At 42.0% G+C, this 21,743-nt stretch overlaps 1 protein-coding gene across 1 annotated transcript in view; it reads right to left on the reverse strand.

The window, feature by feature from the left end:
- The window catches only part of actn3b (actinin alpha 3b), a 37,992-nt gene extending 20,183 nt beyond the window's left edge, over positions 1-17,809 (reverse strand). Inside the window, exon 1 of the mRNA XM_079257324.1 lies at positions 17,431-17,809. Within this exon, the coding sequence (XP_079113450.1) occupies positions 17,431-17,562 (132 nt within the window). The 5' untranslated portion in view covers positions 17,563-17,809. The remainder of the gene's footprint in view (positions 1-17,430) is intronic.
- Positions 17,810-21,743: the final 3,934 nt, after the last annotated feature.

Consider the following 21,743-nt stretch of genomic DNA (forward strand, 5'->3'; position numbering starts at 1 on the left):
TGTTTAACTATGTGACTTTGTTTAATTGTCTGAGCGTTTGTAGGTGCCGTCATAATCAGTGGCATGAGCCACAACCTGGTGTGCTCTGCCACAAGTTAAAAGCTCCACCAAGCACTGAGCTCAGTGTCTCCCAGGCTGGTGCTGGGAGATCACCCTGGTTGTGTGCAGGTTGGTTTAGCTGGTTTAGCGTTGTTTGGTCTTGTTTTGGATTGAGTTACTATTTCTGCTGTTTCTTTAATCTAGTTTTCCCACTTTTGTGCCTGCCTCCTTTCTTGGCTACAGCCTTTGAGCCGGGCTGTAACAATTATTTCACTTCATTATATTCAGCTGCGTCTGGAGAAAGCTGCAACATCTTGTGATGCCAAACACATTCCTGAGTTTGCGATCTTGTTTCGGTCTCCGCACCGTCACAATGTATGAAGACTGAAGGGCTTTTAAAGGAAATACTGGGAGGAAAATGAGATTATTTATCCATCTACATATAAAAATCGGGTTAAAACCAAAAAGTCACATTTTGTTTTACCAGACATTTTTTATGTGCTGAAGTACATCTGGGTGGAAAACGGAGAGATATAAGAATTACTTTAAAACACAAAGCATCTTCTTGTTGGCTTTTCTGGCTCTTTCTGCCTTCAGTTAGTCATGTGACAGGATCTGAGGTCAGATGATTCATTCAGGACTTCAGCGTGACCCTGCAGCCTTTTCTGTGTTGGTGTTTTGCAAACGTACGTCAGTGATTGGTCGATTTTTGCTTCCACCTGTGAGCAGACTCAGAAACAGAACTGAGGATGAAGACTCTTGCCTGGTCTGGTTCTGTCGATTTGACAGAAAATGAACAGACTTGACCTATTTTGTGAGAAAAATAATGTCCTGTTCCGACTGGTTTCTACTCGTGCGTCTGCATTACGAGTTATTCAGCCGGGTCGGCTTCCTGATGAATTATTTCCCGTCCAGCTAGCTAGCTCCTTGTCTACAGTCTGCACACTGTTCAGAAGACCGCACCAAGCCCATCATGCGTCTTTGAGAGGTGTGGACACAAACTAAGGGTGACAACATGACTTATGCTGTAATCTTTTTTAAAAAAATTAAATTTCTCTTTCTTTGCTTTTTCTGTATGATTTGGCTCATGATCGAGATGCACTTTAATACAGTTTCCCAGCATGTAAATAAATCTGATGTGAAAATGGTTTTTGTTTATTTTACTTCAGCTTTTTTTCTACATACTTTCAAATTCATTCTGCTTCTTTTATCTGCAGTCACATCATCAATAAACAAGTTACATTAGCCTCCATCATGTTTGACATGTTATGCAATTTAGATTCTCTTCATTCTGCGACGTCTTAATCTTAGATCTGTTTAAAAGGAACCAGATCCAGAGCGAGCTCCATACTTTCTATCATAAAACACTTGGGTGTGTGTTTTTCAGTCTTACCAGTGGCTGGTGTTTACATTTACTTAATTCTTTCTATTTACAGTCATTAAAGTCTTCCATGATTGTGTCGTCTTGACGACGTTTCTTGTTTTTTCCCCATCAGTTACCACATGCAAATTCAACAGATGTAACAAAACTCAGATTTTTTCCTCCTTTCTGATATGCCTGAAATAACAGGAAACATACCGAGGCATGAAATTGATTCTCAGTTACCACTGAACCAATGAAAACAGTGGGACCAGTTGAAGTTATCCAGTTTCCTTAAGACTGTAGAATTAAATGTAAAAGCTCACACTGAAAGCAACGTTTACTGATTCCTAAGGACTGTGATGACGTAAAGAGACCTCACTTAAGTGAATCTTACTAAATATGAAAGTCTGAACAAACACTAAATTGATGAAATTGGTTGTTTATCTAGAAAAGTTATTGTATCCTGAGAAGATGAAATGTTTTCCAGAGCTGAAAGGCACAAGACGAAGCAGGAGGGCCGACAGGAAAGGCCAGGCTCTGGTGTAATTTGATGTAAGGCTCTCAAGAGGAGAAGAGGCCGCCCGTCCAACTCGCCAGGGTCCAAGCAGGTGCTTGTCTCCTTTTCCATGCATGACCAAATTTAGACAGACTGCTAATCCAGCACACAGACCCCCTACGCCAAACTGGAGAGGAGCTGAGGAGGTGTCTGAAGGAGGAGGTAGAGCTCCAGAGGAGCAGAGAGGGCTGAAAGGAGGAGGAGGAGGAGGAGTCTGGGGAGGCTAAATTGGGTTGGCATGGGACACCACTGGACAGCTGAGAAGGCAGGATTCCTGAGGTGAACTGTAAGAGCACAAGACGGAGAGACAGAGGCGGCCGTGCTGAGGAAGGAATGGATTTGAGAAGATGAGAATATGACAAGATATTAAATCACATAAGAAAAGGAAAACAGCTGGGGGGGGGGGGGTGAGTGACATCTCGCCTACATTAAGAAAAGTCTGAGGTGTCCCACCATGAAAACCAAGATGTCTGATCTGTTGAAGATAATAAAAACAAAAATAATCCCAACTTCAGTAAAATAAACCAAAAATCTACAATTTGAGACAAAAACTATAGTTTCCACCCCCCCACCCCCCCCCCCACCCCACCCCCCGTCAGGTCTGCTGCAATGCTTGTGGTGGTCTACAGAGTCCACCAGCATGAAGTCACCCCTTCATTGCAGCAGAACCCCCTCCCTCCTCCTCCTCCTCCTCTGTCAGTCCACACCTGTTGGTCTGGCCTGGCTCAGCTCGGCAGGGGGCACTTTTACAGGCCCTTCTTGTGAAATGAGGTCACAGTGGCCCAGCTGAATGCCTGACATGACTACAGCTCTCCAAGGGGAATAGAGGATGGTGACCCTCAGTACAGCTGACACGCACAAACACACATGTTCCAGCAGATACGCCAGCACATGCACGCCGCATCCCGTCTGAGCGGGCTCTCGGCTCTTAACAATGTGGCGAGCTCGGCTGTCTGTCAAAGAGCTGACGCAACCACGGTGCTGCTGGAAGCTGCCGGCGCTGGCTGGCTGGCGTCAGAGGAAGGAAAAAAAACCAACAAACATTTTTGCTCAGTAGCTGCGCTTCACATTTCCCAATATGAGGACAGTATTTCATGTGACCTTTACTGCTGACAAAACCACGTAGAAGAAGAAGATGTTGTTTTATAACAAATTAAACAGCACCCAGACCTTAAAAATGTTTATTTTTTTTAGATATTCTACAGTTTTATACTTATACAGGCTTCTTTTTTTGTGTGTTTTAGACCTTATGATGCATATAGCATCGATGTGCTAATATGCATGGTAATTTCATGTCATTTATGATATTAGGTGGCCAAATATTTGCCAGAATGTTATAAACTACCGCTGCTGCCAGCTCAAGTGTAAACACCAAATGAGATGTGTGACGCAGTAGCAGTTAGTAATGAAGCAAAGCACCGATGTTCCCGTGTGAACAGGAAACAAACAGATACCTGTTTTTTCCTCAGTATGTTGAACAAATGTTTGGACCTGGAGAAGATACAGGGTGCTTTCCAGTAAGAAAGATGCTCCGCAATCTGCGCTCTAACAAACCATGAAGACGATGTCTGAATGTTTACAGTTCAGAAACGACAAACAAATCTGAAATAATATATTTTAGTTATATTGTTCTGCTTTCAGCTTTTCCCCCTGAAGGGGTCACCACAGCGAGTCACTGGCTTCTAACCACAGAGCCAGTACGGAAGCCCATTTGTACTTTGACACCAAGCTCGGCACTCTTGTGTCCTCCTCAGGGCTGCAGCATAGAGGAGCAGGACTCAAACTGCCGATCTCTGAACCACAGGAAAACCCGCTCTTCCACCTGAGCCACTGTCATCCCAACTATCTCTCAGTTATGCTTAAAAAATGATACATATAAAACATGTTATATATGTTATATGTATAGCGCTATTCCTTTAGAGCTATAATAAGACAAAACAGTGAAACCTTGAATGTTTTGAGCAAGTATGATATCTAAAATAAAGATATTAATGCACTTATCTTCCAGTAAAACAGATGTGTGGATTCATACAACAGAATATGCATTGTATCAAATGACTTATGGAAAGTATAGTTAAATATAAAGTTGGCTGCATTGTCAGAAGATGTCCTTTTGTTTTGGTTACATTAAGTCTTGTTATTAAATTAATGTGACCTGACATGGGAGCCAGGAACTGGGACTGTTACATTTGCACCCACCCAGACCCACTTATGTCCAGAGTGTCACCCATGTGGGACTGCTGTTGCTGACCTAGAGTGTTACCCCAGATACATCCAGGTGCTCTTCACACTCACTCTGCCTCAGACTGTGCTGTGACACATAAACAAAGTCAGACTGTAAACTTACATGAAGCTGCTGCACTACAGACACATTTACAGCAAAACTCCAGCTGAGTTGTCTCCCCGGCATCCTGTTAGGGTGTTGAGGTTTAATTAAAAAAAAAGGCAACGGCAGCCATTTTCACTAATTAACACCTTCCATCAGACCCACCTGATGTACCGAAGGAAACATATTGGTGGACTGAAACTGTGCACGAATGCAGCTAAAATACAAAACCTGCACCTTTAAACATTTTGCATATGTAGAACATTGTGCTCGAGTGTTTAAAGATTTTGTAAACTTATATCTGCAGACAAAACTGATGTGTGAAAGAAGGTCTATAAGTCCGAGCACAACAGAAAAGCAAGAAACTGAGCTGTTAAATGGAAGTAACTGCGAGCAAATGGGGTTGAAAATGCAGTTTTTAAGAAAGTCTAATGCAAATAAGTGTTTTTGTTTGTTTGGTCACCAAAAAGCACGCTTTAAACGTATATCTTATTAGTTTAACATGATATAAAATGTGATTTTAGATTCACGGGACAGTGTTCTTCCTTTTCCTTCTGCTGGATTGTGTGATACCTTTATTCATAACCATATTGTACATGTAAAAATATATTTGCACTCTTCCAAGCTACTTTCCAAGCACAAACTTTTCAGCGCTCTGCTGTAACTGTAAATGCACCTTAAATTATCGTTATTTTAAATGTGCAAAGAGACTGAACAGCAACATGTCTTTATATGTACAGCCAAACTTATTCGCTGACGTATTTTATGTGTCACTAACAGAGTAAAAATACTTTCCCCCGACAGGGCTGACCTTGTGGACTCCATTCACACCTGTCCACTACAGCTACCTTTGTCACACACACATGTCCAGTAGTCATGTCCAGTGGTCTTTAACACGCTCATCCACGCATGCCACATTAACCACCGATGCCCTATCGCATGCACTCACTGTACGTAAATATAGCTGCACATAAAAACACCGTGTTCTTCTGTTCATAAGGGCGTAGTGACGCATACGGACACAGAAAGACCACTTTTTCTCCAGATGGTCATGAAAATTGTTATACTGATAAATAGCTGAGCTTTTTCTATTCATTCACTCTGCAGCTTCTGCACATTTTGCAGGAAGTATAACACATGCATGTAACATATTCGTGCACACAGATCTAAATTAGTCAGGCTATAGTCTCCAATAACACAATGTAGAAGTTGTTCTGTTGATTTTGTATGAGATCGTTTCAATCCACGTAGTCTTCCCGAAGACGTCCCTTTCCATCCCCAGGATGAAACTCCCTCAGCACAGCTGCAGGTCGGCTCTTCTCAAAGAGTCAGACACAGAACAAATGTGGTTCACGTTGAAATGTGGTTCATCTCACTGGGGGAAATTTTAAGCATCCAAGTGCAGTTAAAATGTGTCATCTTCATATTAAATACTATAATTTTAACCACTAAATTTGCACCATAATACACCATAATGCTCCACTTAGAAGGAACAGGATGTGCAAACTTTTGCTTTGTACTTCATCGTGAGCAACTTCCTTTTTCTTCTTTTAAATCATTTAGTGCTTGACTTGTTGCATGTATCTGTTAACGCGCAACACGACACAGATAAACTAAATAAACTAAAGAGCATCGGTCGTATCAGATCATGTTGCTTGTGTCGCGGTAAATGATGCGATTCAGCAATGCTGAAGTGCCAGAAAAGCAGCAAGCTGTGTGTATCTGATAGCATACGTTCAAGTGGAAGAAAAAGGAATGATACAGCCATTTGTCAGAACTGATGGATGAGCCCTATTCTCGCGTTGTGCTCCTCACATTACTCAAGTGCTTTTGATGGGTATTGTAAACGTTCTTTGTACTACATCAGTCTTACTATTGGATCTGAGCCAAGCAGATACTTAAGGAAAAAAAAAATTGTGATCTATTTTGGTATTTGCAGACACAGATTCTGTATCAAACAGTCCAGATTCAGTCACTTTGGGTCTGATGAGCTTCGTGTGCAGAAACAACCATCTCATCACTGCTTTTCAACTCAGTGTGTGTCGATAAAACTCAATGCAACACCAGCATGACAAAGAGCAGTCATGCTTGCTGAGGAATTTTGGTTAATTTTACCCTTTACGCGCTAATACGACTGATATTTGCTAAACCAAAGCAAGTCTAATTATTTTAGAAACAGTTTTTATGTATATTATACTGAATCAATACACCTCAAAAGTCACAATGTGGTGTTATAAAGACTAAAACAGTCTAAATGACTTAAGCATTTGGTACTTTTTAAGGACACTTTGGTCAGGTTTCCCATTGACAATCTTGGACTACAACACATTTTTCATAATGTTAAATAATGACAGAAGAACAAGAAAAATTGGAAAAACAGAATATAGTCAGAAAATAATCAGCATTATTAGTTTAAAGCTCACAAAAAAGTCAAATATCGCCATGAATTTAATGCTGCCTTTAACACTCAAAAGGTATAGACGCGCCAAAATAAGCGCTGAGGGAAAAGCCCCAGCTTTATGAACAACACGACTGATTACTGCTCCAAAACCGACTCACTTTCTTCCACGGGAGGTCTCTTGTAAACAACAACTGTTCAAAAGGTCCCTCACAGTTTTATCAGCAGATAAAGAGACAGGAGCATGGCGGAGGGGAGAGGGGTTACAACACAACAGGTGTCACAGTTACTAAGGAATCCCCCTCGCCCCTCTCTCTTCCTCTTGTTGGCTTTAAATACCTCCCTCCATTAGCCTTCCCAAAGAAACCTGGAGCCCAAAAGTTGGGTGCCTCAAAGACGATGTGAGACAAAAACACAGGAGTTTACCCCCACCCACCCAAAATGCAGCTCCAGTAGGCCAACTGGATTTGTGTCTTTGAACTGGGAGGATGGGCACGGTTAGGAGAAACAGGAAAAAAACAAAGAAACAAGACGAGGGGTTTGTTCTTTTTTTTTTGTGCTGATCTTTATTTTACTAGTAGTTCTAGTAGTGTTCAGTTCCTGTACTTCCTCTTCACATTTTGTGTATGTAAAGGGCCCTGTGACAACATTGTTGTGAAGTGGTGCTATACAAATAAAGCTGAATTGAATTGAATTTCCTGTCACATTTGACCGTCTTTCGATAAAAAAGCTGATAAATACTACCAGCGTTAGCATGAATATTAAACTCTTTCTAAAAAAAATATCAACCACACTGACGTCTGCTTGTTTAAAGCAAATGCAAACAGAAATCCCTTCAGAAAAAAGTAACTAGCTTTGCTTTTAACTACGTAATTCTACCTATACGAGCAAAAGCCAGTTTCAAGTTACAGCTTCTGGACGTGGAACTGTAATCATTCCTGAATCATTCCTCTGTATGAATTTATCAGCACATCTTTCCACCTCTTCTTCATAAAGGATTATCAGGCTTGTTGCCAGAGACCCTGCTGACAACAAGCCTAGCGCTGGCCTCCAAAGCGGGGCCCGAGTCCAAACCAGCAGATTTATGTCTGTGTTTAGGGGATAAAAGGCCTAGCTGCCCTATTCTAGTCAGCAGAGTGTGTGTGTGTGTGTGTGTGTGTGTGTGTGTGTGTGTGTGTGTGTGTGTGTGTGTGTGTGTGTGTGTGTGTGCGTGTGTGTGAAAGCTGTGAGAGATGTCAAATGAGGCAAAAGGAAAGCAGGTGTAGCGTGAGATTAAAGATTATTTCTATCAAACAAAATGAGAATAAGCTGAACAGGACTATTGTTTTAGAATGAGCACATCTGATGTCCCAGTTCATTCACATGTGGACGTCTCATTTTGTCACAGCACACAAGCAGAACGTGTCATACACACACAAAAAAGCATCAAAAGAAACAAAAAATACAAGAACAAAATAAAAGCCTGGAGCCTGAAGCTGTATTTTCATGTGCTTTTCATCTTGAACAGGTCAGTCAGTCATTTTTACTCTACTTTGCCAACAAATTGACAGCAATGACATGAGTCCTCTGCCACAGCTGGGTGAAGAAATAAGCATGGAAAACAAAGCAGCTACAGCATGTGACAGTCTTCATCATCAGCTAGCCTAGCTGTGACACGACCATCTGTCCACATTGTTATATTAACTGCTTTGACTTCATGGAGAGACACATTGCGTTCTGCTTTGCTCCATTGTGCTGGCTTGCATCCTGTTCCACGGCCACATGGCTCCACGTCGCTGCTCCCGCCAGATGATGCCAGCCAAAACTCACCCACCCTCCAGCAGCGTCTCTGCGTGTGTGTTTGTGTGTATGCAGGTGCTCCTTTCTCTCGGTCACCTGATGCACTGATAGGAGTCGTAGCGCTGGCGCGGTCACAGTTTTGGATTTAGCAAGTGATGCAACAGCAGTAAATGAGGCGGAAACATCTTCCTGTAGTAGATTTCTGTGTGAAATAGACAGTACATGACTCTGTAGAGCCATGAGAGAAAAAGCAACTCAGACTATGTTGATGGATTAGAGATGTTGTAGCTGCTCGTACCGGGAGGGATAATCCAACGTTTTTACATAGAACGAATGTCTGTGAACCATTAAGCAACTCTTCACATGCTAATATGCTAACAGTCAACACGAATTTTCAGCAGCTGTGACATTTTGCATGTTCATGAGTGTGTTGGAACTATAGACTGTAAATAAAGAGATGGATGGAGCCTCCGTGACGTCACCCATAGGTTTCTGAAGAGCTGAACTGAAGCTCGGTGGGCGGTTCCTACCGTCGCCATCTTAGCAGAGGCATGCGAGTCGTCTCACCCGGAAAATATAAATATGGGCAAAGAGGTGGAGCTGAATGGCGGGCCGTGAACGTCATGGTGGATGATTGACATCGAGCGAACTCCGAGCTTTCTGTAGCTAAAAGCTAACCAAGCTAACCCCGAGATAACGGGAGCTAACCAGCTAATGGCGGTAAGCGGGCTAAAGCTAAGTCACGTTGTTAACCGGCTAAAAACCGCAGCTGTTCTACGTTCTTCTTACTTAAAGCGGGAGATTGGTACATGTCAATCAAAAGGACACGCCTCTAAATATGCCGAACTTTGAGATTAAATTACTTTTAAACGGGCGAGTTAGAAAAAAATTCACTCCACCCACAGTTGTCATGGAGGTAAACCTGACCTATTAAACTGAAAATGGATTTTTGAACCAGGCTGTAAACATGTTTATTTCTGTTGTAAAGTTGGCCTTTTTAACATGGGAGTCTATGGGGATTTGCTCTGTTTTGGAGCCAGCCCCTAGTGGATGAAGGGGGAACTGCAGCTTTATGCACTTCCGCATAGGCTTCACTTTTAACCGCCGGAGGTTGTCGCTTGGCTGGAACTGCATCAGCTTAAATGGATCTACACCATGCACCAAATCTCAGGTTGGTGGGAGTCTGGAAAGCGTAGCAGCTGTCAAACATGATGAAACCACGAGATTTGTTGACTTGTTAATGTTTTGAAAAACTAGAACTCAACTCAAAGTCACGACTGAATTTCTATACAAGCCGACAGATATTCTGCCACTGCTGCAGCCAAGTAGCCGCGTGTAAACTTTCTGTCATCCTGCAATGTTTAATCACTTGGCAGATGTCATTAAAAGCCATTTCCCTCTGTGACTTTAAATTGTCACCAGGTTGCACAGAATAACTATTATTTTCAGCTTGTAATGCACACACACACACAATCTCACACACTCCTTGTCATTATCTATTATCCCTTCAAGTTGTTCCACAAGTCAACAGCTGAATGGACCAACTATGTGATTGATGGTGGCGAACGAAGGTGAGTGTACAGGTTCGCTGTTTGGCAGCGTATCAACGTCTTTTGTCATTTAATGAGCTCTGGACTGGAGATGAGCGGCGAGCGGCATGAACTGGTATAAGCAGTCGGAAAAGATTTATGACAGAGCGGCTGGCCTGTGACTGATGATTGGTTGGGGTTAGGAGGAGGGCTGTGTCTAATTTCAGTAGGCTACATCTTTCTCTGGGAGGCAAAGCTGTCCAGGCAGATCTAGGGTCAGCTAAATCATCTTAACAGGAACCTTGACCATGAAGACCTGTGTGTGAAACTGATCTAAGGCTGTATATAGTAACATGCAAGCCAGCTACATTTCCCAGCATTCATTTAGCCAAAAGAGCAAGTCACAGCGATGACCTTGTGATTTTACTTCGGCCTCTATTAGAGAACCACAAAAAGGTTATTTAACGCTCTGCTCAGATGATCTCACGACTCTTATTTCATGTTGTTATTTGGAGGCAGTGAATCTTGAATGACTCCTGGGTGGCCGCATGTGACTGCTTCTGTACCGAATGCCTTGTCATACAGGAAGTCCTCAGTTAATACCCAGCCATATTATAAACACAGTTGCTAATCACTAAAGCAAAGCCAAATTAGACATAAAACAACCATTAGAGCAATGGCTTGGCTGCTTAATCCCAGCAGGGCCGAGAATTACCAATGTTTGGAGCTTAATGTTGGATCCATGTCTAAAACGGTGCCACTCCTCTGTTATTTGGACTGATTCTCGCTGGAACGGAGTGCTCTAAGAGAAAATCACATTAGGAGGCTTTTCGAGCAATTTAAAAATGACAGAACGGTGTCTTTGTGACCTCAGTACCATTATCTGAGACTATCTGAGAAGGCTTTAAAGTGATCTCTGTAGCTTCTGCCATCAGCCTGTAAATATCTGTTTCATCCACGCCGACAGGGCGCAATTTCACTTTTGTAAAGTGGTTTGTTTTTGTCTCACTGTCACAGAAAACCAAACAGCAGAAAAAACTGCACTATAAATCATTAAGATTTTATATTTTGCTAGTTTGGCCGCATATCGGCCGTCTGCCAGTTGAAGATTTAGCAAATTTTTGCTTCCCCTTTCCTCATAACAAGCACTTATTTTCAACACCAAGGCCGAGAGGCAATAATAGCGAAAACTATTAGGGCTGTGATGATATGCTGTCCTGATTCGACTCCAATTTTTGCCGATTCCATTAAAAAAAAAAAGATTCTCACAATTCTTGGATATTGCCGATTTTCGTAGATTAAAAACAAAAAAAATTTTACCAAACTTTTTTTTGCTCGTCATTTTTCTTGATTTCAATTAGAAAAAAAACAACAACGCAGCAGCCAGACCATCATTCTGGTGCTATATAGCGCAAGAAGACAAGTAAAAAAAAAATTTATAGTGATTTAATTTTACCTTTTTGAAAAAAAGGTAAAATTAAATCACTGCACCTCTAGAAACTATGATGGAATCAAATTAAAACGGAGAAATATAACTTTGAACGTTTGCTTTGATTTTCAGCTTTAGTCATGTTTGTTTACACAAACTAAACACAATGTATAAAGAAATAACCCAAATGGAACAAACTCTGCTGTCCTTCAGGCAATTTTCTCCAACAAGCAAGCTCTTTATTCTGTTAACAGACCCACCGGACGGCTCTGATCCAATCAACATGGCTGCTCTCAGAGCCCATCATTCATCACTGCTGCCTCCACCGTATGGATTTTAACTCTGCTGATGTATCATGTGTCTGCTTTCACCATTACAACACTCTGCAAGAACTACTGCACCTTGATTTTTGGCCCAATTCTCACAGAAGAACTCATCCAAGAACCACTGAAAATACACCATCATACCAGTTAAATACAGTGGATCACTTTTAAGATATCTCTCTCTCTCTCTCTCACACACACACACACACACACACACACACACACACACACACACACACACACACACACACACTCCTTAGCCCTTTCCTACGGCCTCTCCTTGGGATCCTGTGCTTGCACTAAAGCAGTTTATAGAAGCCTCCCTACATGGACACGGCTTCTGGAATAGAAACTGCTATTTGATCTGAGTGCGGGCCGTTTCACCTCTCCGCTTATGTAGACCTTCATACAGATGCTCTCTAGATGCAACTCACAATACTGACACACCGCACTGCGCATATTAATGCCATCATTAATACATGCACTGCATTATTACGAACGTAAACTTTTATACAGTTTATCAGGAGAAAACGGAACACTTTTCCAAATTTATACTCGGCAGGAAATAATGTTATATACTTTTGAGTCTTAGTTCAGTCAAATAGAGAGAAAACATGCTCCTTTTTTTATCTTAAATTATTCATGGAGTTGATATGATCAGTGACCTTTACCAACGATGTTCCCCAGACGAGCTTTAGAAAATAGAGCTACAAGAAAGGTTTTTTTCTGGGTGAAAAGAAACATTTTAACCCCTAAAATATCTGCTTGTTTGTGCTGTGCTAGTCTTTCAAAAGCTTATCAGGTCCAAGGATCTCCAAAACATATCACGAGCCTGACGGAGGGAACTGTTAGGAAATCTTCTGGATGCAGCTTTGGACAGATGCATAGTCAACGTGTGTGGATCAGTGGAGCACATCTAATACAACAAATTACAAATAACTTCTGCAGTTTTAGCCTCGATGTTTGCAAACTGAGACCTAAAGGAGGAAAGGGATTAAATTTCCTCTCACTTAATTTTCCATCTTTCATCAGTGTGTATGAAAGTTGTGGATTTTAATTTTTACTAAAAGAAAGATACTATAATTTCTTTATAGTAAATCAGCCACCTAGCAAATCAATGAAGTTAATTTGATTAAGGTCCCAAGTTTATTTGTGAAATTGTTTTCCAACATACCAGACGTTTAGCTGCGGAAATTGTGGAAAAAAACAAGTTGCCCAGGACTTATCTCAGTTCTGAAAGCACCCGTTTGAAAGTATCTTCATAAATGCTTCAAATATTACAAGAAACATCAGTGGAAAGTCACAAGGAAACTATCTCTACTCTAGTTTCAGCAGCTTTACCGTTATTTCCTTTTTTATTATTATTATTATAAAAAGTTAGCAGATGGCTTATTCGTGTAGCCATCATCCAGGTGCCAATCAATACCCTGAATAACCTGGTAGGGTGGGGTGGTGGGGGGGATGTTTTAATATAATCTCATATAGCATCAGATACCAGATGAGTTGACCATTTTGTCTGGCTGCTATACAATGAGATACGGCATTTAGGAGCACAATGAGATTAGATAAAAATAGATTTAATTATGCAGCACCCTAAGATCTCTCCTCATCACCCACACAGAGGGGCAATACATCAGGCTGAGTGGATGAGCATCACATGGCTGAATATGAGCCCAACACTTGAAGCTGATGATGATCATTGACTTTGACCAGTCAATTTATTTCCCGCTGTGGGAGACTGAACAGAACATAAAGATGCAGCTGAAAGCACAGATAAATGATAGCATCTGAGTTAAACCACAAATCTAATGTAGAAAATGTAAAAAGTAAATAAATATGGAGACCCAAGAGCCGCTTTAACAGAGTGGGTGCATCAAAAATGAGATCATAATTACATCTCGTGCAAAAGGAACTATCCAGTCGTTTAAAATACTTCATCACTGCATTTAAGATGATACAAATTAAATGTTGGTGAGGGATGAAGGAACACAACAATATATCCCAGATGATCGTTATGTCTTCAAAAGTGGACCATTAAAAACCAAACAAGTTTCAACTTTTATCATCAAAGTTTTGATCATTTTTATAGAGAAACATTGAAGAGCTGGGGTTTCCAGCTCCAGTCGAGGGCCACAATCCTGCAGGTTTTCCATGTTTACCTGCTCCAACACGCATGACAATCACTGTGCAGATCTTCATTGGCTGTTGGATCTGATCAACGTGAGCCAGATGTGTTTGAAAAGGGTTACATTAAAAACCTCGAGGGCCGACTTTGGACACCCCCGTAGTGGAGTCAAACTGTGTAACACGGTTGTTTAAAGTATACATTTTGATTATGTTGGCTATCACTCCAACAATAAATATATTTAACAAAAAAATACCAGATCAAGCTGAGTATTTTAATGCAACATCTTCCCTGCCCTCTCAACGTTTATATTGTTTATGAATATAAACCCTCAGCATTCACCACTTCCTAATAACCAACATGGCAGTCAATAGCTCAGTGTAATGGATATTATACTGCAAGCAAACGCTACATGGGGCAGCTAGTCAGTTTCTCAGTTAGCAGCTGAACTCTTAAACAATGTGAAACCGAAGAGGACGCTGGTCACTGTGGTTTTTACGGCATGTTGACATTTTGCACTTGCTTGCAGTTCATCACAAACACGAACGTATTGCAGGGATGCAAGTTACATGAAGCGTCCGCTAACTCTTTCTCAAGCAGGCGGCTCATTTATGTGCGAGGTTACAGGTGGCGGTGTGCTGCGAGAGTTAATCTTTGCACACCTATTGATCAGACTTCCTGTGATCAGCGCTTGTTGCAGATGTGCTCAAGCAGACTGCTAGTTGTCAGCGGAGCATCTTTGAAAAGCAGACATCAATAGGCTTTAATGGTTCACGAGGATGCCTACTTCAGTCGCTTGGAAGCTGCTTCTCCTAAATCACTCTGACAAATAAGCCCTTCTTATTTCTAAGATAGTGCTTTGAACAGCAACAACAACAAAATAAAAGGATTGTCGTAACAAGATCCAGCCTGATCTCATCAGTCCTCTCATCTCAGCTCTCACAAGATTAAATGTCTCACACAATTCTTGATACCTTCTTTTGCATCAAACTCCTGGCTAAACGACGCCATGAACCATTTGCTTCACAGAGTACAAGAGATGCATCAGGATAAATATAAACTAATGTCTGACATGAAATGGACTCATATTCATTTCTAATGTCTAGTATCAGATTCGGCATGGCAGTGTGTTGACAAACACTTTACTACCGCGTCAAATGCTGAGCGGCTTTTCCACTGAAACTTCAAGAATAGAAGAGACAACAGGTGCTGCAGGACTTTCCTTTCATATTCATTACACTGCAAAATGATGCACCAACTATATTTGTGGGCTGATATCAGCTCCTTAAGCTAGGTTTTTACATGCCGAGAAGTGCCATGGAGTACCATGACTCGCTCCCTGGGGAGACTACTGCGTGAAGACTACAGGTTTGCTCAATTTCTAATGCATTACGTTGAAAATACTGGCAGGTGCATGTGAAAACTAAAAGACAAGAGATGGAAAAGCAATTCAAAACATGATGTTTCATGATTTGTGATAAGAGGAAGGTCGGAAAAGGCAGAGCAATAGAATGAAAAACAAGAGAGGAAGGTGAAGGGAGGGAGGGATGAAGGGAGAGATGTTGGAGCAAAGCAATTTAAAAAGTATTTTTAGGATGATGTTTATTTGGAGGTCTGTGAAACCAACACGGGGTGTATATCTACTAGTGTCTCTCTGCAACCATCTGTTGAGTTGTCTCAGCCTGTCACTGTGCTCTAAAGGCGGGGAACATTCTGCATTGACAGAAAAGTTTGATATTCGAATGGAATCAGCTGCTGTGCAGATTCACAGCAGCTGATTCCATTCGAATATCCCCAATGAAAAGCTGTAATTTAGTTTTGCGATAGCTCTTAAAAAGGTACAAGTCACCATTACTGTAGGTTGTAGCAGCACAGAAGAGAAAAAAAAAACAAAAACAGGTAACATTTCAGAACACAGAAAGTAGGAAAACGTTCATTGGAAAGAACTGTTCCCTCCTTGTTCATCTTATTTGTTGCATTAACCCAACTTTAGATTATATTTTGGTTATACAGCATACATTTTACAGGCTAAAACTCAGTTATTAAACCACTATATATGTGATAGAATGAGTCATATCTGGTGAGCAATTAAATTCAGTGACCAATAAGTAGTGGAAAGACAATGTGTTTTACCAACACAAACAAGTGTTTAAATGCTGAATTAATTCACCTTTTTAAGGCATTTAGACATGAAAGCTAATTCTCAGTTAGCCAGCTATGAAAAATGTACAATTTAGTTTATATCTGGGTAGAAATACTCTATTGACTACACTGTCTTATGATGATAAAGAGTTTTTCCTAAATCGTGAGAAACGATCTACCTGGGAGATATTTTCAGGTTGGACTCCAGGAAATCTGCCATAAACAAGACAGGGAGGTCACTCCTGAATACTGATGATCCGATTGTACTTTCTACAGCTAACATAACTCTAACAAACCAGCAAATAATACGTATATGATCAGCTGTAACGTATTAAGCAATTGTTTTTATCCGGTTAAAACTGAACAAGAAACGTATTAAAACTGTCTTAACCTTTGCTGGGGTGCTTTTTGTCTCGTTTTGACATAAAAGGTGTCACAGGTGACTTTTATTTCCGGAGCTCATTAAACACACCTGTTGGGCTCGTCCCCGACAGTGAAGGGCGCGCGCGTTGCCTAGACAACGACTGGCCTCTTCTTATCAAAACTAGCTAATAATGGCTAATAACAGCTATATATATATATATATATATATATATATATATATATATATATATATATATATATATATATATATATATATATATATATATATATATATATAGATAGATAGATAGATAGATAGATAGATAGATAGATAGATAGATAGATAGATAGATAGATAGATACACATTCATTCACGATACATAGTTTGATTTAAATGGGAAAAGTAGTGCCTATCATTTGCATATTTAATGTGAGCTACAAATACACTTCGCTGATTTGTAGCGAAGTATAAATTAGTGGCGTGATTTATACAGCCCAATAAATTTCTAAAATGTTTGCTTTTTATTTTCATTTTTTAATTCTATTTTCTTTTTTATTCTTTCTTTTGCATTTGGGCTATTTAAGAAAATTGACCCGAACTTGACCATGGTTGATGGTAAAAGCTGACAAACTCGTGTTTTGTTTTTTTTTTGTTTGTTTGTTTTTTTTAAGTTAAGACTAAAGAAGAAGTAGGTAACAGAATGTGGAGGGTGGTATTATATTTAGGCAGTCTGCAAGGCAATCGGGGTAACTGAAAGACAACACTGAGAAAGTTCCACGGCCTAAAATATCTGCCCACACAGCTTTTAACAGGACTAAAGTGCCAGGTGCGAGGACGGCCAAAGAGCAGATGCCGAGGTCTCTATTAAGCTGTTTAAGACTTTACACAATTAAAAAGTGTCCAGAAGCTTACATTTATAATGTAGGCTAAACTTACTCATTTTTTTCTTTAAAAAGTCACTCAGACGTAAAATTAAGCGAATGCGCAAATCTGTGCGTAATTACGCACAGCGGTACAAGCATGCCTCGCTGCTCAGAGCCTGCACATCCAAACCTACCTTTCTCTGCTGCTTCTCCCAGGCAGGGTCCAGCAGCAGGTCCCTGTCCCAGTCCTCCTCCTGGGTCATATACGCGTCTTCCTGGTGGATCGTATAGGAGTTGTATGTCATTTGGGTTTCGACAGCTGTCATCGTTCCGCCTCTGTCAGGACTTCACAAGTCCCCCTCAGCTTATAGTGAGAAAAAAATAAGAGATCAGCAACGACGAAACGACGAAGCGAGGGCAAGAACCTCCTTAAGACGAGGGGTCTCGCTTTGAGGGGGGGAAGAGACGGTTTGGGACTGCAGAGACCAGACTCCACTACTGAGAGGTGGCTGTGCGGAGGTGGCGTTCCCACTACCAGAAGACCCTGCTGTCCGGTGCTCCTTTCCTGGTCAAAAGTAGCACACGTGACCGCACCCCAATAAGTATGGGAACCCACCGCTTGGGTGTCGGGTTCTAACCCGAAAAAGGTCTAAGAGGCGGGGGAAGACGGTCGCCAGCAGAGATGGTGGGCTTGTGAGTGGCGAGGCGGTGTGTCAGTTACACTTTCTCTGACTAGAGAGGATTTTATGGCCTCTGTAATGCACCTGTTGCTGTTAATGATCTTCAATGGCAAAGCAAGGCTTCTATAGCGTCAGCCCCCTTCCCTCACAAAAACAGAATCAAACATCCAAACATAAAATTCCCACTTGAGTCTAAAGAGTTCAAGGATAACCATTAAGCAATGATCAGCAAATTTTAACATCCAAAGCTGAAAAAAGAAAAAGCCTGGGCCTAAACTGTGTATCACTGGCAGCAGCTAAAACCATCATATTCCACACTGCTAAAATTAGGCTGCAGGTAAATGCGTAATTCATCCTGTTCATTTAAAACAAAACTATTCTACATGGCATCGACTAAGTGGAAACATTCATGTGAAATACAAAAGAAATCCAGACTCGTGTGAGGGAAAAGAAAATTAATTTATTCATGATTTGCATGCGGATGGAAAAAAATATGCCTCCACATTTTCAAAATACAGCATAAAAAAGGCATAAATATGCATAAACAGCCATACAAGATCATTTGTGCCGATACCAAGATTTGTCATTCACGCAAACGTCTCCCCCTAACATTCAGCTTTGTGCTGGAACTACTTCCACTGTAATGAGCAGAGCCGGATTGCTAACCTCTAGAGAGGTAACCCATCATTTAGTCACCCTTTACATCTTTGGAAACTGGAATGATTTATATTGTAATTAACTAGAATTTGATGTAACTACACTAAACTTGGTCCACTAACCTACTTGAAGGAGCTTAGATACAGTGCAAGTATTTGTGATTACATTTCTGTTACTGCAGAGCTTAGAAAAGCTTGAAATGCTTGATCTAACCGTACGTAAACCCAACGCCGCTGCATACGTTTTTAATAATGTGATGGAAAAGGATCTTCTGCATCATATCCAGCCTCTCTAGATGAGGTTATGCCTGATGTAAGACCCTACTGTTGGCGTCTGACAAAAAGTAGCATCAACAGCGTCTGATTCACATCTGTGCTAGAAGAGTCACATTAATAATAATAATAATAATGATAATAATAATAAGAAGAATAAAGTGATGATTTTCAGCAAGCAAGCTCAAAGCCAATGTGCTCTATACGGGATGTGCTCAAACCTCTAGCTGGAGTGGAAAGTCTCCCAGATCTCAGCTGATTTCTGCGTGGATGCAACCTTTGGGATCCCATCGAAAACAATAAACAGATGTGTATATTTGAGTTCTGCAGCTAAAACACCACAGAAAGCTGGGGGAGTTTTTAGGGCCAGGAAGATGAAGTAGGGCGAACGTTGCAGTGAGCTTTGCCTGGCCATACAGTGAGGCGGTGATTTCAGGGCAGCTGAGGTGCGGCTGCATTTATCCAAGCACAAGAAGCCCAATCTGACAAGCACCAGAAGCCTTTACTGGAGTTAGGAGAGCACAGAAAGATGGAACGGCAGGAGGATCAAAATTAAATAATAAAAATTGGAGCCAGTCCGCCCTGATCATGGAGGTTAGAAGGGGGAATCAGTGCATGCTTTTTCTACTCCATCCTTTCTGAGTAAACTTATATTTGTGACATGTGATGAATTACTTAAGAAAAACACATATCTTTATAAAAGGCTGCAAAATACTTTTATCAGAATGTGCACTTATAAAAAGAAAGAATGGGATGTTCCCAGTATGCTGACACATCACAGTGAAAGACATTAAAGTCCTCCTCGATCAGGAAGGCGATGTTAGGCAGAAGCTTTGTGCAAACAACTGTTCCAACACAAACTCACCTCGTAATCAACTCATCTATCCAGTCCTCACCACCTCCTTTACCATTTCCCTTTGTTTGTTAGGCGGAAGGAGCGCACGGCCATCGTGTCTCACTTCCACCCTGCAGGAGCAAACGCCAAACCTCGCATGTGAAATACTGACAAGCCAGCGAGTAAGGGATTATGTGCAAGGATGAATCTCTCCATCTCAGCGGATAAGGCGGGATCTTAACACATACAATTCTGCCATTCTGGAAAAGTCCTATAAGAACCCTGAGATTGGAGAGAATCTGCAGGTGAGACTGGCCTCATACCTGCAGGCCTGTCTTATAGGACGTTTCAGATTGGCACACAGGCTGCGAGGGAAGTAGACTATCAACTCCTTCAGTCTGAGGTTGGTAAAAGAGCTGGTTCTTTAGAGAAATTTAAAGAATTGAGATCCCTTCCACACAGCAGTTTGAGCAAAGCGATTCGTCCAACCCTGAAGTCTCCGTGTGGCGTTACTGAGTCCAGAGGTGGGCCACCAAACATGCCGTACACGCTCCCCCTGGCATGCCCAAGCCTCTATGGTAACAAAGGAGGATGGGGAGGAAGTTTGGGTCAGGTGGGTGGTTCTGGGAAGTTAAGTCCGTTCCAGAGCCACAAACCCAGATCCAAGGTGGCGGCGGCGGTGGCGGCGGAAAAAAGCGCTGTGTGTGTGTGGACGGCGGAGAGGAGAGGCGCAAAGGGAGAGTAGGGTGGGGTTGAAGAGGGAGAGGGAAGAAGGGTAAGGAGGGAGGGTTTGAGGGCGGCGAATACGGCGGTGGACAGGAGTTTGGCTGGCGGGCAGATAGGGAGGGGGTGTGTCCACATATGCCAAGCGTCACTAGAGTCAATGAAATGGCACCAAAGAAAAATGTTTTTTTTTCCCTCTTGCACACATGAACACACCATGACACACCACACCTTTATTCACCAGCAGGCACCATCACTTCCCTCGGATGCAAGTCTTGTGGAGGGGTGTTCACCTCCATCCCACCCCAGACTGCCCATCAGCGCCCACCCACCCCCACCCCCACCGAGGAGAAGCCCAAGGCAAACGGTGCAGCGCTGCCACTGCAGCAGAGGAAGAGCGTTACGGACCAAGGAGGAGGAGGTGGTGATGGTGGGGAGGGGGAGAAGGAAGGTGAGGAGTGTTTGGTCAAGGCACAGTCAAAAGGAAGGGCGGGCAAGTGGGGGGGAGAAGAAAGTTCAGTGCTTTTATGATTTGTTTTTTTTTTTTTGTTTGGGGGGGAGGAAGAGGGGTCGATTTTTTTTTTCAGTTACCTTGGAGATGATGAAAGACAAGTTCCTGCTGCGGTGGCGTCGCGCTAATAGTCGTCCCCACGGTTCACGCTGCCACGCTCACACAAGGATGCACGTTGGCTGTTCCAGTTGTCACGGTGACCTAATTCAGTTAAAATAGTTAGTTCAGAGCTGGTCTGTTGAGGAGGGGGGGGGGGGGGGGGGGGGGGGATGCTTTGTTTTATTTTCTGTTTTTTTCTTTAATGCGGCGTTTACAGATTGTTACACATGCAGGTCTGAGAGTAGAGTGAACATAGAGACACACAAAGAGGGAGAACTTGGTGCAGCAGGGAGAGACCAGACCAGACCAGACCAGACGCACATCCCATCAACCCCAGGAACAGAACTGCTCCACAGATCAAAATGCAGCCAGGCCATTCTATCTGTGTGCCTCTCCCCAGCTCTCAGTGCAGTTTCAATGCGTGTATTCCAACTTATGCATGGAAATCAATTTTCAAAAGGCATTCAGCATTTCCTGCAGCAGCTGAATATGGAAAAAACTCATATGAAGTAAAACCCCCTTTTATACATGTTTAGGTTTGAGATGCTGGAGAGAGGAAGGAGCTCCAACCCACACTTACCCTGACCAAAGACAGCAAAGCTGGGCCAGCATCTACACCTGTCTCCCCCCGGGTCCCCCAGTCAAATGGGTCTGGTGGTCATTTTACACAAGAGAAACAGATAGTGGAGAAGAGCATAAACAAGAAGAAGGGGAAAGCTCCAAACCCTTT

This window comes from Telmatherina bonti, assembly GCF_933228915.1.
Source record: "Telmatherina bonti genome assembly, chromosome: 18".
Lineage (NCBI taxonomy): Eukaryota > Metazoa > Chordata > Actinopteri > Atheriniformes > Telmatherinidae > Telmatherina > Telmatherina bonti.